The 21,966-nt window shown below is 37.8% G+C and overlaps 1 protein-coding gene and 1 long non-coding RNA gene across 7 annotated transcripts in view; one reads left to right on the forward strand and one right to left on the reverse strand.

The window, feature by feature from the left end:
• Positions 1–4,802, reverse strand: part of LOC115289460 — a 49,068-nt gene extending 44,266 nt beyond the window's left edge. For all 4 annotated transcript variants that reach the window (XR_003907636.1, XR_003907637.1, XR_003907635.1 and 1 more), the window contains exon 1: positions 4,524–4,802. This is a non-coding gene — a long non-coding RNA (uncharacterized LOC115289460). The remainder of the gene's footprint in view (positions 1–4,523) is intronic.
• AKAP11 (A-kinase anchoring protein 11) overlaps positions 1–21,966 on the forward strand; it is a 141,894-nt gene that overhangs the window by 31,523 nt on the left and 88,405 nt on the right. The window contains exons 8-13 of one of the 3 annotated variants that reach the window (XM_029936677.1): positions 33–188; positions 4,685–4,768; positions 5,523–5,569; positions 6,726–6,803; positions 8,435–8,595; positions 10,926–14,868. In XM_029936677.1, coding sequence (XP_029792537.1) covers positions 33–188; positions 4,685–4,768; positions 5,523–5,569; positions 6,726–6,803; positions 8,435–8,595; positions 10,926–11,066 — 667 coding nt within the window. In that variant the 3' untranslated portion in view covers positions 11,067–14,868. Of the gene's footprint in view, positions 1–32; positions 189–4,481; positions 4,633–4,684; positions 4,769–5,522; positions 5,570–6,725; positions 6,804–8,434; positions 8,596–10,925; positions 14,869–21,966 lie in introns of those variants that run through there. The other 2 variants (XM_029936678.1, XM_029936679.1) reach the window with 2 other exon arrangements.

Below are 21,966 nucleotides of genomic sequence, written 5' to 3' on the forward strand. Positions count from 1 at the left end.
TTTTTCCCTGTTCCTCTCTCCCTTCCTTCTAGTCCAAAAGAAGTAGAAGACTTTCAGTCCACTGAGTCTCTTGGCAGCCAGCAGCTGAACCTCAGCATAGGTGACGATAGCACTGGCAGCTGGTCCAATTTAAGTTTTGAAGACGAACACCAGGATGAGAGCAGCAGTTTTCATCACCTGAGCGAAAGGTAACTGAAATTGTGCGTGGGACCCCCAGACCTCAGAAGTAACTTTACACTGGGTGTTTAGGAATGATGAATATGAAAATTCTGCCATTGTTTTCAAAATGTATTTTATTATCCATAATATGGTTCTAATGGTTTTGCACATTTATTAGATACAGTCATAAGCCAAGCTAAGTGTCTTTGGGTGTGCCAGTAGTTGATGTGAAAACTATTGCCTACATTTGATTTTATACCCTTAGGATTTTCCTGGACTTTTGTGACAAGTTTGGATGGAAAAAATATATTTCTTACCTTTAAAAAAGGGTCCCCCCCTTTTTTTTTCTTTCTAGTCTGGGGTAAAGGACAGTTATCTGTAAAAGGTATCAAAATGGCCCTGTAATTTTCTTGTTATTAGTTAAAGTTATTTTGTTATTTGTATTAGTTAAAGTATTTTGGAGGGAAGGAGTTTTCACTTAGTCTGCTCTTCAGGAACAAAATGACCTGGAGCATTTATATGTGAATGACTGAAAATACATATACCAAAATACAAACCATTATAAAAATGTGGTTTTGTACAGCAGAAGGCACTTAACCTCATATATAACATTTTAAAATTTTGTTCATAGTAACAGTCTTTGGAATATTTTGTTAATTGCAGTACATTTGTTTCTTATATTCTTAACTCTGTGAAGGCATTCCTGACTAAACTATAAAATGACATAAATTCTTACGCACATTAACTGATAATTGGAAATAGTAAGTGCCTTCCACATCTGAGTCTAAGGGAGAGGAAAGGGTCTTAGTTTCAGGCTGTGGAAGGGACCCTGTGAGGCTTCAGCTGAACAGAGCTTGGAAGTGACTTAGCAGGAGGGGGAGGCGAGAAGACCATGGGAAGGGGGAGGGAGGAAAGGAGATGGCTTTTCACCTGCTAGAACACATCACTCAGAGCATTTTGTTTGATGCTTGGATTAACCAGTGTGTATTAATAGTTTTATAAAACATCTGTCAGAGTTTCTTAAAATGCTATCTAAGGCATCAGTATATTTTAAAATCAAGTTCCCAAAAGGCAGTCTTTAAAAGTGGTAGTGGTTAGGAAAGAGAAAAACCAAACCAAACCAAACCAAAAGAATTAAAAAAAAAAAAAGTGGTAGTAGGACGTAGGGGTGATATCACAAACATCATGTGGCCCTTTCCATAACTCTAACCTGGTGTAGGAAGTTAACACTTAAATTCTTCTCTCATCTTGGAGAAACACAGGTTTCTAGGATTTCTGTGAGGGTTGATGTTTTTGCTTTGGAAATCCTGGGGTTAAAGTGAGAGAACTAGGGTTAGTGGCCCGTGGCAGTAAGGCATCTGCAGCCAGTAGGACAACTCTGTGCAGAAGGTTGGCTGATTTGATGGCATTGTCCTTGGTTCTGTCCTCTTTAGCATTTTATCAGTGCTAGAGAGTAAGTAGTACTTCCCCACTTGTGGTTTTGCTTTTCCGTGGTTTCAGTTACCTGCAGTCAGTCAAGTCCAGAAGCAGATGGCCCTCCTGACGTGTTGTCAGAAGGTCATTGTAGCCTGCCTAACATTGTGTCACTGTGCCTGTATCATACACAGCGCCGCACTTCATCTCAACACGTAGGCGTTTTACCTTCTCACATCGTCACAAGAATTTTTGAGAGAGAGAGACAGACCACAATCACATAACTTTTATTACAGTAAAAAAACCATAGTATATATGGGCTTTAGTACTCTGTGGTTTCAGGCACCCACTGGGGGTCTTGGAATGCGTCCCCCACAGGTAAGAAGGGACTGCTGTGCTCATTTGTGAATAACTTAAAATGAAAATTAAAAGATAATCTCATTAATAGAAACAAGTTTCAAAAAGACCGAATCAGGCTGAGACTAATGTAATTGTGTTTAACATGGTTTGGTTCAGAAAATTAACCGTTTGAATTCAGGATAGGAAAAACTTGGCTTGATAGCATTTTGCCAGAAACATACCTGTAGTTTTGAGTACAGTCTTAAGAACTATCATGCTGTGTGGTTGTAGAGGTTCAAGCACATAGAAAAACTAGGGCCCGTCCAGGGTTGGTAGAGTGCATGTTGAACATACAGTTTCCAGGGCCTCACCTCCCAGAGATTAAGATTCATTAGGTCATTGGCGGTCTCAAGAATGTGCGTGCTTGGTAAGCACCTCGGATGCTTTTAATGCAGGTGGTTCAGAGACCACGCTTAAACTGCGTGGCTGCACATGTTTTGTCTTTGATGACATCTGCTGTAGAAACTTATTTTCTGGTACAGAGATCAGATAGGAGATAAAAGACTCCAGGTTGGACACTCCATGCGCTTTCACTCTAAATAGGAGGTTTAGTAGAAGGCAACAATTAAAAAAGAAATAATAATTTCAAAGTTTCACAAGTGCTTATGAAGAATGTATAGTTTTTGATCATAAAAAGAGCTAGTCTGTGTATATGCATCTCTTTAAGTATTTCAAGCAGTCTGTGAGTATCTTAGAAGTTACATAGTAGATTAGGTAAGAGGTGGGGCCGGGCTTGCAGAATTTTGGAGATAATATTTATGAGATACATCAAAATTGATCGTAGTCTTCATGTGACTGAAAACCACAATAAAGAATTTTAGCCCTACACTCCCACTGGTTGGAAGTATGCTCGTTCTAGACAGAGGAAATATGAAAAGATGTAAAAGGAAAATACACAAATAGGAATAGATAGGAAATAAGAAAAGATGTAAAAGAAAATGATGGAAATAGGACAGTGTTCAAGAATGAAATGTGAAGACTGTTAAGTGAAGAAATTAAATTATTTTATGTTGGATTAATATAGGATGATCATTGCTCAGAACGGTCCTGGGTTACTTCTGGGATAGTTATTAATGATGACTCCTTTCATTTCTAGAAGTCTCCTGGTTAGTTGAAAAATTCTGCGGTACCCTTGTTAGACACGGCATTTTACAAATAGCTGACTTTAAATGACCCATTTTGAGAGGTGGGGGAATGAAGTTAGATAGAGGGAGTTTGAATTTTTGGTCTTTACATTCTTTTATAGCTATTCTATTCATGTTCACTTAAAATCTAGGTGATGGGTTTTTATTATTAATTAAAAGGAGGAACCATTATTGTCAGGCTTTGAGTAAGAATTTTAATTTTGCAATATTTTTCTTTGGAAAAATCATTCTATTGGTAAAGGTAAATTCAGTGTTTGAGATCATCAATTTTTTTCTTTCTCTTTGGCCCACAGCTGTCTGTCCATTTGGTATTTCCATGTTTTTCCATCTTTGATTTGTTTGACAACGGGCTACATAGGCAAAACTTTGGCTGTTTTAATGGTTTTACAATAGAGCTATATATTTTTGAACATAGGTTGAAAAGGTACTGCTCATTTTTAACATTTATTTTCTAACACATTATAGTTTGTGGCAGTTTGATAGTGCCAGAGTAAATGTGGATATGCAAATTATTGAATTTGCTTAGAAACACTTTAGAACTTTTAAATAATTGTCCCTTTTTGGTAACCTTGTCAACATTTACTGATGCACAGAAGATGATGTTGTATTAATTTGCTTTTTAGAACCAAAATTTTGGTTTGTATAAATACTAATTTTTTATAATTGCCTAGCATAATGTGGGGAAATATAAGCTGCTTATCACTGCAAACTAATGTGCTTACTAATTATTTTAATGATTAGAATTTTAAATTGCATGTGTAGGTTTTAATCTGAAAAGTTTAATTTAGTTTTGTTTCTGAACACAGTTGCTTTTTGTTTTTTATTGCTTTGCCATAGTTTGAGAATCTAGTTGCTTTCTTCTTCTGGTTAGGTAGTTCAAGAAGTTATCTGTGTGGCATTAGTGACTGGCCCACCAAACAGGTGTATTGCTTGATTAAGCCTTGGTTATTCAATATTCTGAAGAAAGTATGTATTATTTGCCACCTACTGAATTATACATGATGTATGAAAATAAGGCAATTGACATAATAAGAGAATTTTAAAATCAGAAAACATCTTTTCTCCAAGTAGTTAGAAAAGGTCTGTTTGGGACTATGTTTTTGTGCCTGTCATTTCATCCCTACCTCCCAAGCCCATCAGTGTTTGCATTTTCTAAAGAACTGAGAGCATGTTAACCTATGGTCTTTTTAAAATTTTACCCAAACTGAAGGGTGTGGGCCTTTTACAGATTATATCCCAAGATTTGTGGTAGACCTTAATTAAATCGTGAAACTTACTTCATGCATTCATTTGCTGTCCTAAAAGTCTGTTATGCTCATGTGTAAAATAAATACAGATTTAGAATAATTTTCCTGATCTCTTGAGGACAAGTAAGAAAACTTTCAAATGTCCGAAGCTGTCCAGTACCTTTTCCAGTAGCAGTGATGGTCTCTGCCTCCAAGGATGCCCCACTCTGCCGGGCAGCTTCCGAACCTCCCAGTTATCACTGACAGAAGCTGTCCCAAGGAAATCCAAGGTCTTTACTTTTCATTTTCTGGTTCAGCTCTGTTCTTTTCTTCTTCTGGCAGTAATGGTAACAGCAGTAGCTGGAGCAGTCTTGGTTTAGAAGGAGATTTGTATGAGGACAATTTATCCTTTCCAACATCAGACAGGTTGGTCCAGTCCAGAAACTTCAAAACTGATGAGTCTTTCACACTAATGCATGATGTCATAATCTTAAAAGAATGTGGGTTATAGTGCCAGTATGACTCAATCTGCTTTTCTTCTACATTTGGACATGATTCTGCTTGATAATTTACATCTAATGAAAAAATTCAATTATGCTAAGACATGACTGACATCTAATTGCAAAATGTGTTACGTCTGTGCATGTGTTGCTCTGCCTGCCCTTTTTCATCCTACCAATTATTATTTCATTAAAAAGAGCTTGCTTCCTACAGGATTTCTGGGTTTTTGGTTTATTGTTTTATTTTGTTTCTTATGTAATTTTATTTCATAGATAAGAAAAGTATAGGAAAAATGTTTTTTACTGTGTTAAAAATATGTACATGGCATCAGCAGAAGCATTAATAATTATTCATGGCATTCTGTGGTGATTCAAATGCTGTGTTATCTAAAACCAAATCAGTAGAATATTTCAGCTGTAAATTGTTTTAAATTTTATCACGAAATTACTTGGTGTTCTGTATCACGTAAGATCAAACCTCTTAGTTATTGATGACCTATCTAGGCATCATTTACGATTCAGATTTTAACATGAAATGGTGTGAGAAGCAAAGCTTCCTTTTTTATTGGCCTTTCTTCCATTTTTAAGTGTCATATATCATTGTAACATTAATTCCTTACCACATTTTAAGAATTAGTTTTAATTCTGTTATTAACTAAAGCCTTTTTTTATTTGAAAAGTGATGGGCCAGATGATAAAGATGAAGACCATGAGGATGATATAGAAGGTAATTGACATTTTGTTTTTCAGAGTGTTTGCATGTTTTGTATAAGGTTCTAAAAAAGTCTTTAACTTGTGCATTTTTGTCAGTCTCCAGTTTTATTATAAGTCAGGGTATTTACATTACAAATCAGGGTATTCTTGAATTAACATATCCAATGACAGGTCCTTTGTTGAACAATTTATACTATCTGATTGCTAAACTAATGGTGTTCATTGGTGTAAAGACTGAAATGCTTTAAAAGAATTATTTAATTATTTGAGAGGGAAATTTATGATAATCTATCATATTTTTAAAAAGATAAAGGCCTTACATAATAAGATATAATTTATTAAATTATGGCATATGCCCTAGTTTTTTCCTTCTAAACTAGTAGCTTCTAGAATTAGTGTTTAATGTTGATCTTTCATAAATCAGTAAATAAAAATTAAATATTTTATTTTATTTTTTTTAATGATATTTTAAAATAAATTCTTCCCTCCCTCAATTCTGCTCCTAAGTCACACTTGTACATATTTGAAGAAAATACTCTATTCTTCCTTTGATGAACCTAGTTCTAAATATGTAAATTCTAGATACCATTGGTCACAGAGTTCTGGACCATCATTTATAATCGTTAATTCAAATATATTAGAATGTCTGAGTGAACATAGAAACTTTACATGCTGAAGCTGAATTTTTATTGTAATTAGATGGCTATTGATTTATTTTAGAAAAATCTTATTTTTTTAATTATGAAAATACCAACAATCTCATATACAGAGTGACACCAAAAGATATTCATACTGTTTGAGATACTTGTTTCTGAACTAGTGATTTTTTTAATCCTTTCTTTACAAGTAGGCAAACTGAGAAAATTTCCCAAATGAATTTCCTAAAATACTTTCATAATACGTGGGTTTCCGATCACTTTTATCACCAATTATGCCTTCCTTATTTAGGGAAGTCACGTACCAGATTTTGAGATAAAATCCTCTGACCTGAGGTGATTATTTTTTAGTCCCATTGCTTTTGCTAACTAGACATTCTTCGTATCGGGCTTCTAGAAGTAAGTTTTTGTGTCATCAGGTATGAAGTAGGAGTAGGACAATACATTGATAGTTACAGGTAATAATTTGCTTTATTTTTGTTGACTTAAAAGAGTATTATTGACTTTGTCTAGAAAAATTGTGTCCTTTTCCCCAAGTAATGCCTGTGAGCAAAGTTGTTCCAGAGGCAGTACCTGGTGTACGTGTGTGTGGTGAGTCTTTTCCCTGATGTCTAGTCATTACTTAACTGACTTTACTGAGGGATGAATAAGAGAAAAGAAAAGTAAATCGAAATAGGAAATTCATTTTAAAAGCTTACTTTTGGCACTAGCAAGCTACTTAGGGTTTCTTTTGTGAGGAGATAGGAATCAGATGAATTATATATAGATAATGTGCCATCACTGAGTGCTCTCATCATGTAGAAAATTGTGACAAGCTTTCAAATTTGTTACATTAGGGATTGATAAATTAGGAGATAGATGATGGAATTACAGAAAGACTCGAAATTATGGAAATCCTACATTTTGTTGTTGTTTATAGTTGCAGTAGGTCAGCCCCTTCCCTTTTCACTGGTGTGAAGTAGCCTCTCCAAAGAGCCAGGAGCTCTGAGGTGAGAAAGCCAGTCATATAGAGAAGTCTTGAGGTGACTTAGCTTCCAAGCCCATCACCTCAGCAGGATTTACTGAATGGCCTGAGACCATGCCTGCTGCCGTAGTGCACTAGACCCGTTTTTGATTGAGAGTCAGTAGGGGGAGAGGAGGGAAAAGGCAGTACGTTTATCTTAAGAGAATGACATGGTCTGTTTTTTAAATGAAAAAATTAGGGACCAACACATCCTAAAAATGATTAGTAGTAGTTTAGAATGCCCTCCAGTGCTCTGAAGAAGAATCAGGGACATTCACCAACAAATTTCCACGACCGGTACAAATTGGCGTGATGCCTGCCAGCGTGCCCACCGGCACCTCTTGCTTGGGAGGGCCCTGTCCCAGTTCTGCTTTTTGCTCAGCCATCATTACTCGGGAGGGTTAAACACATGATATGGGGCCATAGATCATCAGTTTTATAATCAGCAGCCATCCACCCTTCCGTATGTTGAAGACATACTTTTGATTAAAAGAAACTTGAAAGCAGTATCTTATTTATAAAGGGGTATGCCAGAAAATTCCCTGGTCTGGTGCTTGGGATACACGTGGCTGCTTATGACATTTCCCCCCATTTTGCCTAAAGAATGAGGTGATTAAGAGCATGGAGCCAGAATGCCTGTGTCCCCTCCTGGCTCAGCCACCTCCAGGTTCCTCTCTGCCCCACATCCCTCGCGTAGTTCCCCCCGCCAGGGTGGGTGTGAGAACTCCAGGTGTTTGTATATCGAAAGAACTTAGAACATTACTTATGCTGTGATATGTGTGGTACAGCTGTGTGCTGCTTCTGTTACCTCCCTCAGGTCGAGAAGCTTGCGTAGGGTCCATTTAATATGTTTATTATTTGAGATTGTATTTTTGTGTTTCATTTATATTTTGGTGGTAATTATAGCTTTGTAGTTTTGTTTCTCTTTCTTTACCCGTATTGTATTTTGACACAACTATGGCATTTACAAAGTATTTGAATAGGATTTTCTATTTGTGCTCTCAGTAGATGATCAGTGTTATTCCTTTGTTGTAGAGGTATTTGGCCCTTTCAAATAAATGTTTTAGTTGATGTTAAGATAGGGGTAAGAACAGGTAGGTTTTTTCTAGCATTTGTTTGAATCTTAAGAAATGGAAAATATTTCTCTGCCTTTGGAAACCAGAGTATTGAGAGTCGAATTGATGAGTTTTACTATATCTTGTTTGAACGTAAATACCAGGTTTGGAGCAAGACCGGAAGGTTCTGTGTATTACAAATATTGACCTGGAGCCGTGCACAGTAGACCCCCAGCTAAGGATTATTCTTCAGTGGCTCGTTGCTTCGGAGGCTGAAGTGACGGAACTTTACCTTCATGACTCTGCGAAGAAGGAGTTTATACAAGTAAGGACCTGCTGCACGAGTGTTTGTGAGGATACGTTTAACCGTGTATGCTCTTCTGTGTCATATGGTTGGCCTGCTCAGACGCCCCTTGACGGCAGAGTGCGTACATGCTGAGGTGGTAGAGTCTCATAGTTGGGTCCAGATGTCTGCTCTGCCGTAACCGTGGGCAGCCTCCCCAGTCTCAGTGTCCTTATCTGCACTGTGAAAATGACCATGGAGTTTACCTTACGGAGGTTTGTGAGGATGTAAAAAAAAATGCTTAATCTAGTGTCTGGCACATCCTAAGTACTCCAAGTTAGGTGCTGTTAATAAACGTGTTCATATGAAGAAACTGAGTTATTTGTTTTAAATGGATACATAATTGTGCCTTGTAATTAGTATGTCTCCCACTGTTAATCCAGCCTCACTAGAGGGAGACAGTAGCATACTCAAAAGCCATTAAAGGTTTAAACATCTTATAAGGGACCATGGACCACTTTGAGTACTTAGTAGGGTTCTGATAATAGAACATTCAGAGTTGATGCATTAATAGGATGTTTTTATTGAGAACATAACTGTTTGCCAAGCACCTTGTTAGTCAAGATTTTCCGTTTATAGTCTTAAGGTTTTTGTCCCCAAATTTTCCTTATCAGAGTTTTGGTTTAATCTTTTTAGAGGGTATAGGATAGTCCAATGAGTAGTCAGTATAAATTGATTTTTAATAACAAAAAAGGAACAATTCAGTTACTTTTGATTCCTGGTTTAGAATTTACAAAGATATCTTATTTTTGAAAGAAGTATGTGAAAGAAGTATTTGGTAAAAAAATTTTTTTGGTATTTTGTAATTTGATTTTACGTGGACTTTCTGGGTTTTTCTAGTTTAAGTTTCTGTTTTTGAACAGAAGGAGAAAGCAAGACAGAAAGAGATGCTCAAGAAATGAATTGTCAAGGAGAAGGAATGGGTAGGCAAAGTGTTAGAACTGACTGTAGGGAGGCAAGCATGTTCACGTCATTTAGTCATGGATAAACTGAGGGCTAAGGAAGGCCTTCAGTAGAACTGAGCATGAGCATGTTAGTGCTTAGACCAAGGGACCTCTTCCCCAAGTAACCTAGGAAAACACTCTGGAAGTTCCTCAAGAAGTTAAACCTAGCCTTATCGTATGACCCGGCAATTCCACTCCTAGTATATACCCACGGGGAAAGGAAACAGCCTGGAATAGATAACTGTGGTGTATATATGCGATGGAATATTATCTATCAGTAAAGAGGAAGGAAGTACATATATGCTACACCATGGAGGAACCTTGAAATCATGTTAAGTGAAAGAAACTGGTCACCAGAGACCATATAATTTTATCGCTGCATTTATATGAAATGGCCAGAATGGGCAAATCCATAGAGACTGAAGCAGATTAGTGATTGCCTACAGTTGAGGGCTTGGGAGAAAGGGGCATGTTTACTAATGGGTAGAGCTTTCTAACATTGATTGTGGTGAGGGTTGCATTCAATGTGGTGAGTATACTAAAAACCATTGACTAGTATACTTTCAGTGGATGAATTGTATGGTCTGTGAATTATATCTCTGGGACAATATTTTTAAAAAGGTTAAGCATATTTATATTACAAAATTAGTTTATAGAATTCAACAGAAAAGAAAGTGAGAGAAGATATGTTCTGATTGTGGTGACAATAGAGTTTATTTAAACCTGTATTTACTTTTTAAAAAAAATGGAGGTGTAATTGAATATAACATTATATTAGTTTCAGGTATACAGCATAATGATTTGATATTTGTATGTATTATGAAATGATCACCACAATATTTATTTACTTTGGTTGTTTTTTGTTGAAACATTAACATTTCTTAACTTGGAAAGACATGTTTCCATTGAGGCCAGAGTGCATATTCCAGAAAAAAGCCACATTATATGTTGTGAAAGGAAAAATCCACATCCTTCTATTAAGATTGACATTGTCTTTATTATTTTATGTTCCTAATTGAGGGTGTGGCAGATGTATTCAGTTAGGTCAAGAATTTGGTGTAGAAATGGAGACTAGACGCCCACACAGACCATCTGGTGGGGAAGGTTTGTGGAGTTCTGTCTCCCAGCAGTCCCAAAGTGTTATTCTGTGGAGGAGATGTGTTTGTCAAAGGCAGGAAGCAAGAGGGTTGAATTTGTGTAAAGGGGTGGTAATTTAGTGGAGAAGACTTCATTACGAAACTGGGGAATCATATTTTACCACAGGTAGCAAGATTCTTACAGTTATCTGATATTAAAAATAAAAATGGAAACCTTGCTGTTAGAAAGTTGTTTTTAGTTGATGTTGGACATGCCTTTCTTTCTTCCTAGCTTTCCAAACGGCTGCAAGGAAAGGGGTGGAAGGTGGGGGACCTCCTGCAGGCTGTGCTGCGGTACTATGACCTGCGAGAGCAGACACCTGGAGAGGAGCGGAGCACGCCCCTGTTTGATTGGCTCCTGGAAAATGCGTAGAACGGACCCGCAGCCGGTACATTCTGTTGTTTGGGGAGAGGCAGAAGCAGATAAAGACACGTAGGGTAAACTTTGTTAACACAGTGAACGGGGAGGGAAGTAGGGAGAGCTTTTGAAAAACCGCATTCCGTCGTCCCACGTTGTATATAGTTCATACTTTTGTAATCTCTATCAAATATGGTCTTCATTTATTCTTCAGGACATGTGTGTAGTGTGTTAAGACCCCAAGAACGTTGATTTGAAGGCAGGTCTGACCGGGAGGTTTTCAGGGACACGGACTGACAGCATTCTTTTTGCATCCAACGTCGTGCTGCTACGAACCGCACCCAGGCGGCTGAGGACGCTGCAGACCAAGGCAATCCTGTTAGGAACTAATCTGACAAAATAGCTTTGAGGCTAATGGTTCCCCCCTCACCCCCGATAGAATTTTTTCTTATTTTTAAAAGTCAATTTTATTTTCGTAGCTCAGCTAATTGGTAGCGTTTTGAATCCCCCCCAAACTATTTAATTTCTTAGAAACTTAAGTATTTTAGTTTTCTCTAAATACCATAAATGATAGTTTCCCCAGGCTTTCGTCAAATGATATTATTTGCTAATGTTACCAATCCAAATGACATGGAAATGAGTGTGTGTGTGTATGTATAGAGGACTACTTTAGACTTGCCTAGTCGGTGTGTGCCCTTTTTTATTTTACTGTTTTCTTGGTTAGAAACCCACTATTGACATTAAAAGGTGCTTTAAAATAAAATGTCTATAAAGCTTGTGCAGTAAGAATGCTTTTCTTTTTTTCTCTTTTCTTTTGTCTTTTTTTTTTTTTTTACTATTTTGGGTCCCTAATTTATCCTGTAAATGATAGTAAAGGTATAAAACATGTCAAAATTTTAAAGATTAATGTTAATATGAAAATGCATTTAGAGAAGCCCAATAATGATTTTCATTGTTGGATTTTTGAAAATCAAACAAACAGCTGTCTTCGTAGCAAGGATAAGCTTTTTCTAGAAAAAGAAGGGATGCCCAGGCTCCTTCTCCCCTAGAAAATAGTATCTGCACTATTTTGTAGAGTCGACTGACATGATATTTCTGGGCTCTACGTTTTTTACTACTTGGTCTTTAGAAACCGCAAGTTGACTTGAATAGAGATTGTGTCTTGGTTTTGATTGTGCGGGTATGCGTGTGTGAGTTTTTGGTTCTTCCATTAACGGATTTTGTAATCTACAGTAAATCACCTTTTGTTGGGGGCTTTGGTTTTGCTCCATTACGTTTTCTTTTTTCCTGAGCACTGACTGTTTTGGAAGCTGCACAAAGTGTGGAAGACAGAGCACCCACCACGGGGCAAGGAGTAAGGGCACTTAGGTTAATTTGAATTAAATATTATGGTAGAGAAATGTATTTTATGAGAGAGTAAAATTTGCTTTTTAAGAAAAATACCAAAGCTACCTAAATATTTTGAGATTACTTTGTAAGCTTTGGTTTTTCTCAACTTAAGACACAGAAATGGAGTGAGCCTTAAAAATAAATTTTCCTAAAGTTTCTTCAAGTATTTTTTAAGGTGGAGAAATACAGGAAATGTATATAATCAGAATTGTTTCTGTCTTTAGCTTCTCAGAACTTGAGATTTAGCAGCACTGGGCTGGATTTATAAATGGTAGAAATTGGGTTGTTGATGATAACACAGATTAACTGATTATTACGTTTAGATTGAATTTTTACAAGTATATAACTATCAGGTTGTGTTTAGTAACCTCGATACATGTACGGGTTTGATTAACAGCAAAATTGAATTCTGACTTTCTTTTAAACTAAAATGAAAATAGTTTTGTAAAACTTTCTGTGCTTGAAAGTGTTTATGTTTCTTTCTCTTATGGTAGTAATCATTTTGAAGTAAGATCTTCCTCCTGTCCTTGTTTTCTCTGCATTTACCTGGAGCTGTGCTGGATTCAGAGTTCCCTGATTTAGCCACGACATAAGGACAGACCAGTCTTTAGGTGTTAGTTTGTTAGTGAGCATGCATGATAAGAATCCTGGTGGAACTCTAACCTTGTATCAGTTTCACACAGGGGAATAGAGAAAAATGTTAAGTATTGGCAGATGTGAAAAGAAGTGTGAGTTAAAGCTCCTTGTAGGGAGAGAAGTATCTTTTAATCAACTGCAGTCTAAACTCACTCTCTTTAAAGGCACTTTGTGATTATTCCAAAGACATGTTCCGTCTTTCTGGTTGCTCAGTCTTCAGAACAGCCCTGTTTGTTGAGCACCAGCCGTCTCCTTTATTACAGATCTCCTTGACCTGTTTGTATTATAACATTGTGATCTTGCCATTCTGTGCATTTTGGCCCTTTGAAATGACCATGTCTTATTCAGAACTATTAAGTTGTGATGTGCGTTGAGTTGAATTCTCTGTTGATCAATTTTAGAACCCTTGAAGGATCTGTGGGAAGAAGGTGAATGAGGCCTGCTGATAGGGTGTTTTTTTAGAACATTATTTTAGACTGAAATGCGCCAATTCTTTGATAGCCTTCTTTTCCCAAACCACATTTAAACTACATTTATATTTTGGATATTATTAATGTTGATTTTGAAAATATTTCCTGATTTATATAAAATGAATGATTCATTTGTAAATCACAGAAGGAAATTAAAATGTCTATTGGGTGGTTGATAGAATTTAATGGAGTAATAAAACCTTAGAGAGTATTCACTCGGTGAATACACATGATAACATCTTTATACTTTGAAAAATGTTCCACTTACCCTTTCAGATATTTGACATGAATTAATTCAATTCATAACACTTCCATTTTGCTTAAATAAGGGTTTTATGTTGCTGGTTGGAGAATTTAATTACTTATTAAATGTACCATGTATAAAGTGAAAGATCATTTACTTACATGGCTTTGACATCAGTGCACATTTCCCAAATGCAAACGTTAACCCTGCCTCATCATCAGAGTCCAGAGTCAGATGTCTTCTTGGTTAATTATTTAGCTAATAGTATTCTTTCACAATTAACTATCACTTTCCCATCAGTATATTGCTTTAAAGTTTATATTTCTCAAAGGAAACTTTCCACAGTTTTAAGAAAATATTAATGCATCCACTCTCAGGGTGTAGAGAAAATGCTTCCCATTTAAAACTCTGCCTACCCGTCACCAGCACAAGACAATTAGAGTGTTAGTGGGAATTATGTGATTATACTAAAACGAAAAGTGAAATGCATTCTTGTTTTCATTTTTAGCAAAAGATCCTGCACGCATTTACTCACTTACTGTGTTCCTGCTCTGAAGACACAGATGCAGTGTTGGTCACTCTTGTCACTTTATTTATTTATTATTATTTTTTACCATCCCTGTACATTCCTTTCACATGGGTAGGATTGTAGTTCTAGAAGTTCATTGTTTGGTTTTTGTTGTGATGTTTGAATACTATGTAATGTCAGGTTTTAATATTGCTGGATTTGCTAACTTTGGTTCTTTGTGCAGTGTTTGAAGTAATTCACATTCTCATTTAATATATATATAACAGAAGCAGCTTTGAGTAATCGTAGCTGTTTATTTGTGCAGAATTACTACATGAAGATCTTGTATAACAGTATCTTTTTTTGGCTTTTCAGTCATTTAATATGTTCACTTATCAAAATTCAGGATGCACTATAATTTTGTTTTTGCAGTGGCTCAAAATAAACATTTCAGAAATTACTTTTGTAATAATTTGCAATTAATTGTTCTTTTATCTTTTATGAATTGTTTGTCTGTGATCTTTCCTCTCCCAACTAAGAATTCTCCAATAAACTTAAGAGATGCCTGGCCTTGGTTTCCATTCTGTAATATCTTGTTAACTACTCTGTGCTGAGCTAAACAAAGGCACACACGTGGAATTCCGTGATAGAAGACACATCGGACGATCCTCGTGCCTCTAACATGGCTTCCAAGAACTAAGGAAGCTAGGTGTTTTTAGTCGGACACAAGATTCTAGCTACATATCCAGGGGCCTCTGATGCTAACATAAGTGACTTCAAAGGCTATTTGTCCAGTCTGTTCTGTATTTGAGTGCCAGGTAGAGTATTATGCTTGCGTGTTAGGAAACTCTTCTGGCCTGGATCCAGCACTCCTTCTGTAGCATATAGAGAGCATACCTGTCATGCCATCAGCCGCTTAAAAGTTAGATGCTGTTTGTTGCTAATGGAATTTGACTCACGTATATAAAGCCCAGAAATTAGGAAATGCTTTTGTAGTTTTGTGTGAGTGTTGCAAAATGCTAGGAGATCATGATAGCAGGTAATGACTTGGGCATGAGTGGGTCCCAGTCACCAAGAAAACAATTCAAAAAATGCTGAGAAAAAGTAAGCAAGATTCCTTAGCCTGTAGTGTCAAAGAGGAGAAAGGGCCCAGTTTTGCACACGGGGCTCATTTGCAGTCTGTGTCTTGGCTGGGATAGGGAGGAGGGTGAGGGATGGGGCCTGAAGAGTGAGCACAGGTTTTTTCAAATTGCGAAAGGTGGAGTGCTGTCCCGTATCCAGGGAGGGATGCATGCACTCTTGGTGCTGTCGTGCAGAAAGGGCAAGACTGAAAATCCAAGAGCTTTTCGCAGCACCCTGTTTACTGCAGGAGCAAAGAATGTGTGAAGCTTACTGCTTGGGAGTGGTGGTTACGGTCTCCTTCCTTGGTAGGCTCGGTAATCACCTCCTTTCACTTTAGTGCTCTAGGGCAAGGAAGGTAATAGTTTAGACTGGAAAGAGACAAAAATTAAATATTTTTCAAGAGAATCAGAGCCCCAAATTTGACTTTTTGGTACCCCCCGCCTTCTTTAAAAAGACACCTAAATAGACTTATTAGCTTAGAGCGAGGGTTTACAGGCTCCTGTGTATGGTATCTGTCCTTTGAAATGCTTTGGCCCGATGTGAGAGCTAATTATGAATACTTGAAAATAAGGAGATTTCACATTTTGTTTTGTATTTCAGCCTCTCTTGAAAAATCGGGAAGCTCTGGAAACACTGATTGGACTATATGATGACAGTTTGTCAGGAGCTGAATGATGGCCACTTTAGTCCAGGCTTAGGGTTTTTTGCCTCCAAAATGACTTGCTGCACTTGCCCCATTTCTGTTGACCATTGGGGCCCTATCGGTGTTTGTGGTGCAACCTCTGACTTAAAGCAGGGGAGATAAGTAACTTAGTGCTTAGCAACACTGGATGATACTCTAGCAACTCTTCCATTTTCCAGTGTTGCTCAAAGAGGAGAAGAAAGTTCTGGAAATTATAAACTTGAATTTATTGCTCCTGAGCAAAAGGCACATCCTAGTTGTTTAAAAGCACAGTTTTGTTTTGTTGTTGTAAGTATATAGACAAGAAGGAAAGGGGAGAGATCACAAGTTTACCGAGAGCAGACTCTATCAGATCTACATTTCCTTTTTCAATAGAATTATTCAACTGGATATTAGAATACCAGAAACCTAGCATTTGTATTTTAACGAGGCATTTTATATGGACAAAGGAATGAACAATTGTGGCTTCTTGACATTTTGAGAATGTGTTGCCAAAGACTTATGGTTAATAGGTAGGTAGGTGTTTGTCTTGAGGGACAACACGTGATATACCACAGGCCCTTGGATGTGTAGCTGTTTCGTACTGCCTTGGGTGAAGATTGTGTTGGAATATACCAGCCAGGGATTTCGAAGAGCATTGTGGAGCATTACACAATAACAATTCCTTTTCCAAGGATGATATTCAAACAATTGCAATAAACTAGGACAAGGAACTTCTGAATTTTTTTTCCTCTTTATCCTTGTGACTGAACCATGACTTGACATTTTCCTCCAAAGGTGAAAAGGGTCTATGTTTTCCTACTTTTACAAATTGCATATTTGAAGCTCAAATGTTTTCCTCCAAATACTTTCTTTTTATGACTTTCTTGATATAGACTTCATTTTCTCTGAGTTACATAAATCCTGTGAACCCAGGAGTTGATACTCAGAGATCCCATTAGGGAATACAATGATGTAGACTTCTGAAGAGTCAGAACAAGGCTTAAAAAAAAGAAGCTACCAGAATTCCTTAGATATGAAACCAACCTCATCTCTTTTTCTGTTTATGAAAATATGGGTAGTTGTGGGGCAGTGGGGCATGGGTTCTGGGGAGACTGAAATGTTACAATAGCCTTTCCAACCTATATGTCTTTGAATCACTTCAGAAGCATTGTGGCAAATGTTGGACAAACTTAAGTTGCCTATGTTCAGGCTAGTCAGCTGACCTCTTTACTGCCTTGCACCCTACGAAGCCGTGGCTTCCAGAAGTAGTCCCTGGTTAAATGGCAGAGTCTACAGTTGATACAGAGCTGGTGGAGATAGAGTCGGTATGTTGAATGAGTTCGATCCCATAAGGCCTCAGTAGACCCAAATGGCTAAGTGCTCTAGTAAGGCAGGGGGTTAAATATTAGTTCTGTGGACGTGTACTGGGAGATGAGAGACCTTCAAGGAATGGACCAGAGTCCTGAGAGGCTGCAGGGAGAGAAAGTATGCCACCAGTGCCCTTTTAGGAGTGCAATGTGTTTGGGGGGAAAAAAAACTATAATATTAGTCCCTGCCTTTATGGAGTTTATTGTTTAGTGAAGAAGAGTCATTAAATGAGAAATTATAAAGATAGCTATTTACTATTGTAAGGATGATGAGAGCCTAAAACAGAGGAACCTAATGGGACTTCCCTAAAAATGTGATGCTGAAGCTCAAGCAAGGGTTGAGCCCAGTGGGAACCAGCCAGGCAAAGGGAGTCAGGGTGGTTCTGGAAGGTGTGAGGCTTTTTCAGTAGAGCAAACACACCTTGAGAAAGCGCGTGGCTTATTTGAAGAACCGAAGACCAGTTTGGGTAGAGCCTGAGGAGTTGTGACACATCTTGAAAAATACGTAGGCATCTTAGATAGCTCTCACTCAGATGCTTAAGAAATGGCTTATAGTTGTCTATACTGCAGTAATGTGGGTTTTTTATACCGTAGCAGTTGGTTTTCAACCTGTGGCATTGTGAGTGAGAATCTTGCCTGACTTGGTGCTTTATAGACTGTGCCTGGAGTTTTAGGTTTAGCCCCAGATACCATTTTACAAAGGACATAGATAAACTGAACCATCTACATTCATGACTGTCTAATGCTGAAGGAGCTAAAAATAAAAATGATTTAATTGAGTTTTCACCGAAAGACAAAAAACGGCTTGGCCTGGAGAAGGAAAGGCAGGGGCAGGGGGGATGACCTCAAAACCATCTTTAAACATGCAAAGGTCAGTGAGACAGATTAACACTTGGGACCCTACAGGACCAGGTAAGGATCAGTGGGTAGAAATTAGCAGCAGATTTCAGCTTGCTCTCCCAAAATTAAAGGTGTATAAAAAGGGACTAGACCTTTTCCATGAACAAGAATGTGCTTGTCCTTGAAGACCTGTCTGTCGTGCTGGCTGATTGCTTTTGCAAGTTTTGATAAGAAAATCCCAACACCTCCTAAGTTTGGATTAGGTGACCTGCTTTCCCATATACCACTAGTTTTTCCCAAGTCAGTTTAGTAAAGTTCAAGAACATAGGCTCTAGGGTCAAAAGAACTTGATTTAAAAATCACAGCTCTGCCACTTGCAACCTATCTGTGTCATCTAGAGAGGGAAGGCCCGGGATGATGGTATTTTCTTCAGGGGGGACTTTCCTTTGCTTCTGACAGGTACCTGGGGGCACAACTAGTTTTGGAGCTCCTTAACTTAAATTCAAGCCTCCACATTTTCTGAATAAGTCTGGTGGCTGGAAATTGTGCTGCACGTCGGAGCAGGGCCTGCCTATGAGGGTGTAGGCCCTCAGGGTTCCATCTAAGAGAGGGAGTGGCTTCTGAGAGTCCCTTTGTTAGACCCAGTGGAGAGAATTGTCTTTTGCTTTTCTAACGCCCGATGAGGCTGCCAAAATACTCTGTATCACGGTCTTTTCTTCACGTTTGGCACATATTCCTAGGCCAAAAAAGCAGGAGGAAAGTGCTGTGTTTACCTGCTGGGGTTCTTTGCTTTTGCTAGATTTTAATCCATTGATTCCTCAATATCTTATAAGCTGCTTGATGCTTTCAAGAGGATGTTTTGATATTTTATCCAATTTCTCCTCCCAGGCAACTACGCATAATATTTTAATTTACATGTAGGACTTAAAAAATTTTTTTCACTGTTCTCCATGTGCTTTATCCTTGACACTCCTTTTATTTTGTATTTATCTTTTTTCACAGCGTCATAAATGCAAATGATTATGAAATTCCAAAAGGTATCAGACGTAGGGTAACAAGTCCTTCTTACTGCTCTCCAGCCACCAAGCAGTCCTCCTAGAGACAGCCACATACCGGTTTATGGTCCGCAGCAATGGTGCGAAAATAAGACACTTCCAAGCTTGGATTAGCTTTTGTAATTTATTGTTAGATGTTAATCTGGAAGTATCAAAAAACAGGAAATGGTTACCATAAAAGTTAAGTTAGTGGTTACTCCTCGGGCAGACTGATATACAGGAGGCTGATGTCTTGTCAATAATCCTGTTTCTTGCCTTGAAAGCTGGTTAAACTGTTGGTATAGATTTATGCAATTCTGTGTATACATTTCATTTAATGTGAATGTGCGCACACACACACCACACTGTTTATAGAAAACTGCAAAACCAGTCACCTCAAAAACAACCAGAGAGAACAGCTGGATCACCTGTAAAACAAGAGTTTGATTCACAGCAGTCAGCTATCATGACAGAAGTCCAGAGATCACAGAATGATATCTCAAGTGCTGGTTAAAGTCAGATCTAGAATGGCATGTGCTTATAAACTGTTCTTCGAGAGTGAACACAAAATTAAGGTAATTTTTAAAATATAATTTATTGTCAAATTGGTGTACATACAACACCCAGTGCTCATCCCAACAAGTGCCCTCCTCAATGCCCATCACCCATTTTCCTTTTCCCTCACCCCCCACCCCATCAACCCTCAGTTTGTTCTCTGTATTTAAAAGTCTCTTATGTTTGTAACTCTTTTCCCCTCACTTCCCCGATGGTGTTCTGTTAAGTTTCTCATGATCCACATATGAGTGAAAACATATGATATCTGTCTTTCTCTGACTGACTTATTTCATTCAGCATAATACCTTCCAGTTCCATCCATGTTGCTGCAAATGGCCAGATTTCATTCTTATTGCCATGTGGTATTCCATTGTATAGATAAACCACATCTTCTTTATCCATTCATCAGTTGATGGACATGTAAGCTCTTTCCATAATTTGGCTATTATTGAAAGCACTGCTATAAACGTTGGGGTACATGTGCCCCGATGCATCAGCACTCCTGTACCCCTCGGGTAAATGCTTAGTAGTGGTATTGCTGGGTCATGGGGTAGTTCTGTTTGAACTTTTTGAGGAACCTCCACACCAGTTTGCATTCTCACCAACAGTGCAAGAGGGTTCCCATTCCTCCACATCCTCACTAGCATTTATAGTTTCTTGATTTGTTTCTTTTAGTCACTCTGACCAGTGTGAGGTGTTATCTCAGTGTGGCTTTGGTTGGTATTTCCCTGAAAATAAGTGATGTTGAGCATCATTTCATGTGTCTCTTGGTCATCTGGATGTCTTCTTTGGAAAAATGTCTTCATGTCTTCTTCCTGTTTCTTCACTAGATTATTTGTTTTTCAGGTGTGGAGTTTGGTGAGTTCTTTATGGATTTTGGATACTAGCCCTTTATCCAATATGTCATTTGCAACTATCTTTTCCGATTCTGCTGGCTGCCTTTTAGTTCTGTAGATTGTTTCCTTTGCAGTGCAGCTTTTTATCTTGATGAGGTCCCAATAGTTCATTTTTGTTTTTAATTAACCCTTGCCTTTGGAGGTGTGTCAAGTAAGAAATTGCTGTAGCCTAGGTCACAGAGGTTGTTGGTTGCTTTCTCCTCGAGGGTGTTGATAGTTTCCTGTCTCACATTCAGGTCCTTCATCCATTTTGTGTACGTTGGAAGAAAGTGGTCTAGTTTCATTCTGCATGTTGCTGTCCAGTTCTCCCAGCACCATTTGCTAAGGAGACTGTCTTTTTTCCATTAGATATTCTTCCTGCTTTGTTAAAGATTAGTTGGCCATACATGCATGGGCCAAGTTCTGGGTTCTCTATTCTATTCCATTCGTCTATGTGTCTGTTTTTGTGCCAATTCCATACTATCTTTATGGTTATAGCTTTTTAGTAGAGGCTAACATCTGGGATTGTGATGCCTCCCGCTTTGGTTTTCTTCTTCAATGTTAATTTGGCTATTCGGGGTCTTTTGTGGGTCCATACAAATTTTAGGATTGTTTGTTCTAGCTTTGAGAAGAATAACAGTGCAATTTTGATTGGAATTGCATTGAATGTGCAATTGCTTTGGTTAGTATTGATATTTTAATATTTATTCTTCTAATCCATGAGCCTGGAATGTTTTTCATATCTTTGTGTCTTCTTCAGTTTCCTTCATAAGCTTTCTAAAGTTTTCAGGATACAGATCTTTTACATCTTTGATTAGGTTTATTGCCTGGTATTTTATGGTTCTTGGTGCAATTGTGAATGGGATCAGTTTCTTTATTTCTCTTTCTGTTGCTTCTTTTTTGGTGTATGAAAACGCAACAGATTTCTGTGCATTGGTTTTGTTCCTGGTGGCTTCGCTGAATTATGGATCTGTTCTAGCAGTTTTTTGGTGGAGTCTTTTGGGTTTTCCATATAGAGTATCATGTCATCTGTGAAAAGTGAAAGTTTGACTTCTCTGCCAATTTTAATTTTGTTTTGTTGTCTGATTGCTGATGCTAGGACTCCCAATACTATGTTGAACAACAGTGATGAGAGTAGACATCCCTGTCATGTTTCTGATTTCAGGAGGAGAGGTCTCTGTTTTCCCCAATGAGGATGACATTAACTGTGG

Source organism: Suricata suricatta, chromosome 4 (assembly GCF_006229205.1).
Source record: "Suricata suricatta isolate VVHF042 chromosome 4, meerkat_22Aug2017_6uvM2_HiC, whole genome shotgun sequence".
NCBI classification, from domain to species: Eukaryota; Metazoa; Chordata; class Mammalia; order Carnivora; family Herpestidae; genus Suricata; species Suricata suricatta.